The following is a 10,341-nucleotide window of genomic DNA, read 5'->3' as shown; positions in this document are numbered from 1 at the left end:
TGGGAGGCAGAAGCTGGTGGTGGTGGTGCCTCTATGGAAGGCTGGGATGACTTTCCCTACTCTGGGCCTTTGTCTGCCTGTGGAATATCAAGTGGGACATGTGGAACAACAGCTAAAGTGCCCACAGCTGCAAACTTCGCGCCACAGCGATAGTTCGCGACATCCTTGATTTTTGAAACCTGGATGAGTCTGAATGTGTCACGCCATCTGTCAATCAGCTTGATTGGGAGAATATCCGCTTGTCTACACAATTTCCCTATCAGACAGGGAAATGGAAACCCAGCTTTCTCATTCAATGCCCTGTTTCTCATCTCAGTAGCTATGATGTGCCCCACATTGACCGGGTAACCAGCCATGAGGCAAGATACCAAATATGCTAAAGAAGGAGACAAGGTGTTGTCATTTCCTGTAGGTCTCAATTGGGCACGCACAATAGCCCATCACACCTTGGCTGGAAATGATAACGAAGATTTTGGAATCAGTGTTGGCATCGTGGTGACCCAAACTGCATTCTCCCCATCTATGGCAATTTTCTTTACAATCCAACGCAACACCTTCTCGCGAGAACTCTGAATCTCCATAGTAGCGTCACTAGTGACTTCATGATGTTTGCCCTCGAAAAGGTCAACTGAAGTCGGTGCAGAGTATTCGAGGCCATGCAACATCCTGTTAATAGTGTCCTCTGATATATTTACTATTTTTCCCTGAACTATAATAGAATTGAGTGGACCCCAGGTAATGGTTGTCTCTCTGTCCACGTTTAGTAGTCTCTGTCTCTGCAGCAAAGTTCATTAGTGTAGCTGCATAAGATGAGTAAAACTCTCTAGTCAAATGGTAAGAGTATTCTCCAGGTGCATTGTCCATCCAATCAAACTGATGAAATTGAAACGTCCGATAAATGTCCGGGAATGCTTTAATGTCAGCTACCACCACTCTAGTCTCAAGCATGATATCCCGCTTCTTGAAGTTGTCAGTCTTGTTCACAATCCCATTGTTGAAAAATTCTTCGGAACAGTTCACAGTCCACATGGAACGGTAACAGGCAATAAGTTGTGGTCTCAGTGCAGGATTAGGTTCATGGGATTTCACATACATCATCATCGGTGATCTCTTCATCATCCTCTATAGTAGCCGCTTCCTCTCGTACTCTAGTTTTAGCTTCTGTATTCACCATAGGTGGAGAGGTGTTTGTATCGTCCTAAGAACTGCTATCAGACTCTGCACTGCCCCTCGAGTTATCAGCAGATTGGCTACCAGCAGCAACATCATATTGACTTCCCGAGTTCTCCCCGTTATCAGAACTACCACCTCCCTCTTCAGACTGAGGAGGTGTGTCCTGGAGGATAGCTCTTTTGATCAGTGATCTAGTAGCCCTAGGTGAGTGATCTTTAGGTGTAAAATTTATGTGCACCTCAGAACTAGTAGCTTCGGAGCGTCATGACCCTCTGATTGAGAAGCAGTGGGGGAGGCAGGTTTTGTGGCATTCTTTCTTCTGGGACCCATTGTACCTGAGAAATACAAAACTCATTTGTATCCAACACAACAATATGACACATTATCGGGTACTAAGACTTCCATTGTGTAATATCATCGTGACGCCTTGCCTTAAGAATGTCGCCACCCAATCTATCATTGGGAAGGGAAACGGAATAAAAAAATGAACAAAAACTGAAGTACAGAAAAATTAAAATTTTTAACACCAAGTAGACTCTACGGGAGTAGCACGGGCCGTGGTAAGTACGGTCCATGAAACCCCTCATGGATTTCAGGAAGAATCAATATGCAACAAGGGCCACACAACTTTTGACAAAGTAATGTTCACGGACCGTGATACTGCTCGTGAACTTAATCTGAGTGGTGGCTTGACTTCAAGTGTGGTCCACGATTGGTTTAACAGCCCGTGATGGATTCCACGGTCCGTAAAACCTATCGTGGTCTTACACTTGGTCAGTGTTACAGTCGTCTCCTTCTCTCATTCACTAAAATCCAATGTTTTCAGCACCAACACCCATTTTATGCCAATCTACAACATAAGAATCAACCTACTTCGTAATCAATTTAATTAACTAAAACAAAATTCACAAACAACTCGGCCACCAACAAATTCAACCCCCCCCCCATTATCATACATTCATACAAGAATAACTAGAACAAACAAAAAAAAATATAGCCAACGCCTAATTTGATTTAACCCACACAATGCAGTATCAATTTAGAACAAAACTAGTGTACTAATTTTGATTAATGTTGAGCAAAACAAACCTATTTTATACAAGATCAAATTTGCAACACATTAAGAATTTACATACTTGAAAATAATGAGGGTTTTCGTTCAAACAGAGGAAGATAAACTTGATTAGGATCAGTTGATCAACTTTCGAACTTAGGGTTATGATTCTCAGGTGGATTTAGGATAGATTGATGATGGAACTCGTTTCTAACCTTTACAGGAAGAACAAAGGAGAGAAAAAATTGACCTTCGGTTCTTGATGAACTGATAAACATTTAATCTCAATTTAGGTCATGCACAGGTCGGGTCGGATACGGGTGGTACTAGGTAATAGATTGCAGACCGTGAAGATGCCCGTGAAGGGCATCACAGTCCGTGAACCTTTCCGTGATTATAACTTAGGAGACTTACCTGAGGCAGGCCACGGACCATGAAGATGCCCGTGAAGGGCACCATGGTCTGTGAACCTTTCAGTGACCTTGGCTCAGAAACTATAATTCATACTTGAGGTTCACGAGAGGCTAAACGGTTTGTACAAGCTCTGATGGACCGTGAACCCTTCCATGATCCCTTTTTTTTGCAATTTCCAGTAGCTTTCTTAGGTTGGTCATCAAGTAGATGGATCGTGAAAATGCCCGTGAAGGGCACCATGGTCCGTGAGACTGTCCGTGAAGTTCAGTCTGCAGTAGTTACTGCATTTTTCCACCTATTCTCTCCTGCACACATCAGCACACAGTGACTCTATAAAAACAAAGAAAAATAAGGAAAAAGGTAAAATACCTAGTACAATTACATCTTAGGTTGCCTCCCAAGCAGCGCACAATTTAACGTCGTGGCGCGACGCAAGTTACTTAATTACTCAGACTTCATCAAGTTTATATTCCTCTACAATCTTCACATCCTCAGGAACACCCAATTATGCCTTGATTCGCTGGACATTAGCTTTGAACCTCTCGCCCTTATCACTTTCCAGATCAATAGCACCAATTAAAACACCTGTGTGACCTTAAAAGGTCCAGACCATTTAGATCTCAGCTTTCCTGGAAACAGACAAAGTCTGGAGTTGAAGAGTAACACCAAGTCACCAGGAGTGAAGCTTTTTTTCTCAATATGCTTGTCATGATATAGTTTCATCCTCTCCTTATACAGTACATACCTCTCATAGGCTCTCAGACGGAACTCATCCATCTCATTGATCTGATCCAGCCTCAAGTTTGCAGTTCGCTCCAACTGAGGTTTAGCTTCTTCAACGCCCAGAGTGCTCTATGCTCAAGATTAACCGTCAAATGACATGCCTTTCCAAACACCAATTGATATGGAGACATACCAATAGGTGTCTTGAAAGCTGTCTGATATGCCCATAGAGCATCATCTAGCTTCCGTGCCCAATCTGTCCTGTTGGCATTTACTGTTTTTGCCAAGATTGCCTTGATTTCCCTGTTGGAAACCTCTACTTGTCCACTGGTCTGTGGGTGATAAGGTGTAGAAACCTTGTGTTGTTTAAGCCCATACTTGGTCAAAAGAGCACTAAACACCTTGTTGCAGAAATGAGAACCACCATCGCTGATAATGGCTCTGGGTGTGCCAAACCTTGAGAAAATATTCTTCTTTAGGAATCCAGCTACACTCTTGCCATCATTCTCAGGTAAAGCAATGGCCTCAACCCATTTGGAAACATAGTCCACTGCAACTAATATATAGTTCTGTCCATAGGAACTCACAAATAGGCCCATGAAATCAATGCCCCGCACATCAAACAACTCTACCTCTAAAATAGGTGTCATGGGTAACTCATGGCGCCTAGAGATGGCTCATTGCCGCTGGCACACATCACAACTCCTTACTTGGTCCACTGCATCTTGATGAATTATGGGCAGTAGTACTCACACTGAAGTATCTTGTGGGATGTTCGAGTACCTCCATGATGACTACCTACTGGAGATGAGTGATAGGCCTCCAAAATATGCAGCATCTCAGCTTCAGGAATGCACCGCCTGATGATGTTATCAGCGCAAATCCTATACAAATGTGGTTTGTCCCAGAAATACTTACCTAAATCATGCATGAACCTCTTTCTTTGTTTAAATGTTAGTCCTTCAGGCATTACATCACTAACATGAAAATTAGCATAATCAGCAAACCAAGGGATAAGGTCAAGAGTTGCAGCTAATACCTGCTCATCCGGGAATGTATCATCTATTTCAAGCTCTAGCTCTTCCTTCTTTGCAGCCTCCAACCTGGACAGGTGATCAGCTACCTGGTTCTCATATCCTCTCATATCCTTCACTTCAAAGTCAAACTCTTGGAGAAGCAGCAACCATCGGATCAGCCTTGGCTTGGCATCTTTCTTTGCCATGAGGTATCTCAGAGCAGCATGGTCTCTATGAATTATCACCTTAGTGCCCAGCAAGTACGCTCTGTACTTTTCAAACTCATACACCACCGCCAATAGTTCCTGCTCAGTGACTGTGTAGTTTCGTTGTGCCCCATTCAGCGACTTACTAGCATAGTAAATCGGATGAACCATCTTGTTGCGCTTCTACCCCAACACAACTCCTAATGCAGTCCCACTAGCACCACACATTACCTCAAATGGATCCGCCCAGTCTGGGCCAATGATCACTGGAGCTAAAATCAGCTTTTCCTTTGGGCACTCAAATGTTTTGAGACATGCCTCATCAAAAACAAATTTCACATCCTTCTCCAAAATCTTGCACATGGGGTGTGCAATTTTGGAGAATTCCTTGATGAAACGCCTATAGAACCCAGCGTGGCCTAGAAAGCTTCTAACACCCTTCACACAGATTAGCGGAGGTAACGTTTCAATCACCTCAATCTTGGCCTTATCGACCTCTATCCCCTTCTGTGATACTTTGTTTCCTAGGACTATGCCCTTCTTTACCATGAAATGGCACTTCTCCCAATTCAGCACTAGGTTGGCCTCCTCACATCTCTGTAAAGCCCTGCAAAGATTGAACAAATAGTCATCAAAAATATCACCTACTACAGAGAAATCATCCATAAATACCTCTAGAGTATCCTCAACCATGTCTGAGAAGATGGACATCATACACCTTTGGAAAGTTGTTGGTGCATTACATAGTCCAAATGGCATGCGTATAAACGCAAAGGTGCCATAAGGACATGTGAAAGTGGTTTTTTCTTGATCTTCAGGAGCAATTGATATCTGATTGTAGCCAAAATATCCATCTAAGAAACAGTACCACCCTTTACCTGCCAACCTATTAAGCATCTGGTCCATGAAAGGCATGGGGAAGTGATCCCTCAAAGTCCACTTGTTCAACTTCTTGTAGTCCATACACACTCGCCATCCAGTGACTGGTCTCTGTAGGACTAACTCATTTTTAGCATTTCCCACCACAGTCATACTGCCCTTTTTGGGCACACATTGCACTAGACTGACCCAGTGACTATCCGAAATGGGATAGACTACCCCAGCATCTAACCACTTCATTATCTCTTTCTTAACCACCTCTTGCATAGGTGGGTTTAGCCTTCGCTAGTGTTCAATGCTTGGGCTGCAATCCTCCTCAAGATGAATTTTGTGGGTGCATATACCCGGAGGTATTCCAATTATATCAGCAATGGTCCACCCAATGGCCCTTTTGTACCTTTTAAACACCTTGATCACCTCATGCACCTGCTCTTCATTTAAATTGGAAGCCAAGATCACAGGTAAAGTGTTATTAGTACCCAAAAATACATACCTGAGGTGACTGGGTAACTGTTTCAGTTCCAGCACCAGTGACTCCTCGATGGATGGTTTTGCTGGAGGGCTTGGCTTGTTTTTCAATTCCAGGTCCAATTTCTTTAGAGCATACGAGTGTGCTCCCATACCCTGCAAGGCATTCACAGTCTCTACATAATCTGACCTGAAATCAGCTTCGAAGTTCATCAGCACTGCAGCTAATGTTTCAACAGCCATCCTCTCTTCAATGGGTACTCTCATTTCTTCATCAGTAACCACCTCTATTGCAGATACTACATTCATATTTTGTGGTTGTTTCATTGACCTGCAAATATTGAACTTTACCTCATCCGTGTTGAGTCTGAACTTCAACTCTCCTCTCTCAACATCCACCAAAGCTCTTCCTATGGCCAAAAAGGGTCTTCCCAAAATGATGGGAACCTCAAATTCCATTTCGCAATCCAAGATCATGAAATTAGCTAGAAAGATAAAGGTGTCCACCTTTACAAGTACATCACATAAGATTCTCACAGGCCATTTTACTAACTTATCAACCATCATCAATCTCATTGTTGTGGGTTTTGGAACTCCCGATCCTAATTTGTTATAGATGGGTAATGGCATCAAGTTGATGTTGTCTCCTAGATCACACAAAGCTTTTGCAAACTTGATTGACCCAATGGTTCATGGGATAGTGAATGCATCTGGATATTCCTTCTTCTGAACCAGCGATCTGGTAGCTATGGAGCTGCAATGATGAATATCCATAGAGAAATCAATACTTACAGCTCTGTTCTTGGTAACCAAGTCTTTCATGAACTTGGCATATCCTGGCATCTGCTCCAAGGCTTCCACCAGTGGTATGTTTACTGAAAGTTGTTTCAGCATGGTGATGAACTTTGTAAACTTCCCATCTTCAGCTTTCTTTTAGAGCCTTTGAGGGAAAGGAGGAGGTGGTCTGGGAATATGCTATAAAGGCATGTTTTCCTCGACCTCTTTCTCTTTTAGGTTGAGTATCCTCCAAATCATCTACCTATACAATTTCATCCTCCTCTCTGCTAGCTTTCTCCAAGACTTGTTTATATTTGGTACCTACAGGAATAGAGTCAGTAAGAACTTTACCACTCCTGGTGGCGATGGACATGCAGTGCCGGTCCTTCTTAGGATTTTGGATGGTGTCACTTGGTAGTGACCCATTCTTCCTCTAATTCAGTGAGGTTAAGAGTTTCCCCAACTGCTGCTCAATTTGTTTAATGGAGGTGGTGTGAGAGTCCACCAACTGACTCATGCTCGAGAAATCACCTCTCATTTCTTTTACCCCTGCATTAGTTGATTCAACTTTCTGGAGTACCTTAGCCATCATGTCTTCCAGCTTAGACTCGCTGGAACTACCACTTGCCCGATCTCTATTACCTGGGGGTACATAAACACCACTGCGATCATTCCTATACCCATCTCTTTTCTGCCAGTTTCCCTGATCTCTATTTGCTGGCCTATCATACTGACCATCCCTAGCATAGTTTCGACCTGCATTTCCAAAATTGTAACCCTAATTTCCAGTTATAATTCCGAAAACCTCCTTGGTTCCCCAAGTAGTTAACTTCCTCATCAAGGTCAATATCCTGATCCTCATACCTGTTTTGTTGTCCCACAGCATTTACCTTTTCAGACTTGGCTACGATGTGCTTTATGAGCAGATATCTTTGTGTCCACATATGTGCCATGTCTTGGTCCCTTTCTTCTTCTCTCTTCCTCTGTTCAGCTGAACGCTTTATTGTATAACCAAGCTCTTCTACCTCTGCATCTCTAGTGTACCAAGCCCTGTTGTTCTTTGACATTTCATCTAACAGTTGCATGCTCTCTAAGAATGGCTTTCTCATGAATGAACCTCCACAAACTACATCAACAACAGGTTTAGTAACATAGTTTAAAGATCTATAGAAAGCTTGTTTCAGATGCCTCTCAGTAAGATCATGGTTAGGACATTTCATCAGCTTTTGGATGAATATCCACCAAGTGTCATGCATTGCTTCTTCTGGTAGTTGCTTGTGTGTACTTATCTGGTCCTTCATCTGCAACTCTTTTGATTCTGGGAAGAATCGTTCTAGGAAAGCTTCCTTTAGCTCAGTCCATGTTCTGATAGAGTCGTCTGGCATCTCATTCAACCAGTTAGTTGCCTTCCAGTAAGAGACAGTGGAAACAACCTCAATCTCATCGTTGTTTGGCTCACTCCAGGAATCTCTTGTGACTTATAGATTCCCACAAAGTTCATCAGATGCTGATTCACATCATCACCAGCTGCACCCCTAAACATACCTTTTAGGTTCAACAATTGAATCATAGTGCTGGTGATTGTGAACTTAACACCTGGAGGTAGTGCAGGCAATACTACAGCTCCAGTGGCTCCAGCTCCATCCAAGTCAGCATCATCTTCTTCACACATCATGTGAGCAGGATGGTGAGTTCTATCCCTTGGATCTATCGGTTGGCGTTGGGGAGGGATTAATCATTCCACCCCTCTGTTATCATCCACTGCCCTAGGCTAATTGATTCCAGCATTTTGCTGGATACCTTGCCTAGGTTGATTGATTCCAGCAGTTTGCTGGACATTCCTTGCAGCATCAATTTCAGCTTCTTAGCCCAGTCTGTGCCTCTGAGCCTCCAGTTCTTGTGCATTAACCATTTTTCGAATAGTTCTCTGAAATTCAGGGTCGTAAGGAAGCAATGGGGCTCCTTTACTTCTAGTATTGGGCATACACAAGCGAACTTACTTGAAAGAGACACAAACACAGAACAAAATGTAAAATTAGGAAATATAACTACAAATTGAATAAAAGCGAGTAAAACACTTCTGGATTGAAATTCCCCTGCAGCGGCACCAAAATTTGATACATCCAAACTTACACTTCAAATAAGAAATATAAACGGTCGATGTCAATTTACAAAACTCAACTACAGTTGAGGTCGATCCTACAGAGAATTTCTTTACAGATAAGGTTTCACTGTCGCATTTATTCAAATGTTGTTATTATCTCCTAAACAAATAACAACGGAAAGTAAATTGGGTTTGGTTGAAAGTTATAATTACCAAACTTGCAGTCAAAATCCAAATTCACGACTAACAGACTATTTCGTTGTAGGGTTGATTTAGTTAATTAAGAGAAACCAGGATTGTGTTCACCATAACATTAGTTCTAGTGTTCTTTCGTAATTGAGCGTTAGGCAAATCAATGTTTACAGAATCATTGCAAGTTAAATCTATCTGACACTTCTCAGCCTAATCAGATAATTATCACTCATGTTCTCTCGACCCTAGAGTGTTACTAACGTTGACCCTCGCTTATAATGATATGGTGTTAAAGTTCTTTTCTCTCGAACTCAAGCTTTAACTCCAATTTGTTAATTTAGTTCAGCTTTTTCCTAACTGGTATTTTTCTCTCGAACAAATACTAGATACAGGCTCATCTAATGCATGCACTTACTAGATTATAATGATATTAAAAGCTAAAAACTACAGATTGTAAACCCAAAATGCCCTTTACTCGTTTTATGGAATTGCAACTAGAATTTCATCATGGATCCCATAACCCCCGTTGTGGTATTTAGTCACTCATGCTTAATATACCATGAGTTTACAGTATTTTTAATACATTTCACTTAAAATTTGGGTGTGTCTAGGGCCTTTTTGTATTGGTTTTTATGTGTTTTTATCATGTTTTGCAAGAAAGATGTTTAGGCACGGAAGTAAAGAGATAGCTGAAAGAAATGCAAAAAAGGGCATCTACGGAGGTGATCTACAGACCGTAGGTCCATTGACGCTCCGTAGATTGTGATCGTAGATCAGCAGGGCAAGGCATGGAAGGAGAATCAAGAAATCTGACCAAGTGTGGAACCACGGTGACCATTGACGGTCCGTAGATTAATCTATGGCCCGTACTGCTGAATCGTAGAATGTGACTGCGAGGGTTCCAGTACATGATTTTTAGAGAATTCTAAGTATGAAGCTACGGAGAGGGATTGACGGACCGTAGATCGATCTACGGTCCGTACTGGTGTTCCGTCATTTGATTCAGAGAAGCTGATTTTTGGAAGCTGAAATATTTTCCAGGTCCTGGCTGACGAAAGGAACTCACAGACCATAGATCCATTGACAGTCCGTGAGTCAGTCTTATGGAATGAAGAGCGTGCCTGAACAAACTTTCCTTATTTTCTTTCCCTTTAAATTTAGGACTTATTTTTCTATTTATAGGTTATGTAAACCTCGTTTTAGGGGGTTAGACTTTATTATTTTAGTTCTAGTTTTTGGCTTGGGAGATCAACTTGCAACTTTAGCAATTCTTAATTTCCTAAGTTTGTTTTGAAGATTTTGACTTTGCAATTCAAGTTGAAATTCTGGGTTTAT

General features: G+C 42.0%; 2 protein-coding genes across 2 annotated transcripts; both read right to left on the bottom strand.

The window, feature by feature from the left end:
* Positions 1-1,198: 1,198 nt before the first annotated feature.
* On the bottom strand, positions 1,199-4,014 carry LOC107058760 (uncharacterized). Its single transcript, XM_015304872.1, has 5 exons — positions 3,558-4,014; positions 3,387-3,474; positions 3,227-3,287; positions 1,443-1,508; positions 1,199-1,336 (listed from the first exon to the last, which is right to left on the bottom strand). Exons 1-5 carry the CDS (start codon positions 4,012-4,014, stop codon positions 1,199-1,201), a joined length of 810 nt encoding a protein of 269 aa, XP_015160358.1.
* Positions 4,015-7,143: 3,129 nt separating this feature from the next.
* LOC107058759 (uncharacterized) lies at positions 7,144-8,382 on the bottom strand. Its single transcript, XM_015304871.1, has 3 exons — positions 8,256-8,382; positions 7,516-8,187; positions 7,144-7,466 (listed from the first exon to the last, which is right to left on the bottom strand). Exons 1-3 carry the CDS (start codon positions 8,380-8,382, stop codon positions 7,144-7,146), a joined length of 1,122 nt encoding a protein of 373 aa, XP_015160357.1.
* Positions 8,383-10,341: the final 1,959 nt, after the last annotated feature.

Source organism: Solanum tuberosum, unplaced genomic scaffold, assembly GCF_000226075.1.
Source record: "Solanum tuberosum cultivar DM 1-3 516 R44 unplaced genomic scaffold, SolTub_3.0 scf00638, whole genome shotgun sequence".
Classification (NCBI taxonomy): domain Eukaryota; kingdom Viridiplantae; phylum Streptophyta; class Magnoliopsida; order Solanales; family Solanaceae; genus Solanum; species Solanum tuberosum.
The sequence above is the reverse complement of the archived record's forward strand: the minus strand, read 5'-3'. Positions and strand labels throughout refer to the sequence as shown.

What these genes read in the sequence shown, in the direction of transcription:
- LOC107058760 (XM_015304872.1), bottom strand. Translation starts at nt 4,014, where the DNA reads ATGACACCTATTTTAGAGGTAGAGTTGTTTGATGTGCGGGGCATTGAT. An exon ending in CGTCTGAGAGCCTATGAGAG is followed by an intron (nt 3,288 to 3,386) that starts GTATGTACTGTA and finishes CTTCAACTCCAG; the next exon opens with ACTTTGTCTGTTTCCAGGAA. An exon ending in CACTGCTTCTCAATCAGAGG is followed by an intron (nt 1,337 to 1,442) that starts GTCATGACGCTC and finishes GCTATCCTCCAG; the next exon opens with GACACACCTCCTCAGTCTGA.
- LOC107058759 (XM_015304871.1), bottom strand. Translation starts at nt 8,382, where the DNA reads ATGTGTGAAGAAGATGATGCTGACTTGGATGGAGCTGGAGCCACTGGA. An exon ending in TCAATTGTTGAACCTAAAAG is followed by an intron (nt 8,188 to 8,255) that starts GTATGTTTAGGG and finishes GGAATCTATAAG; the next exon opens with TCACAAGAGATTCCTGGAGT. An exon ending in CTACTTGGGGAACCAAGGAG is followed by an intron (nt 7,467 to 7,515) that starts GTTTTCGGAATT and finishes TTGGAAATGCAG; the next exon opens with GTCGAAACTATGCTAGGGAT.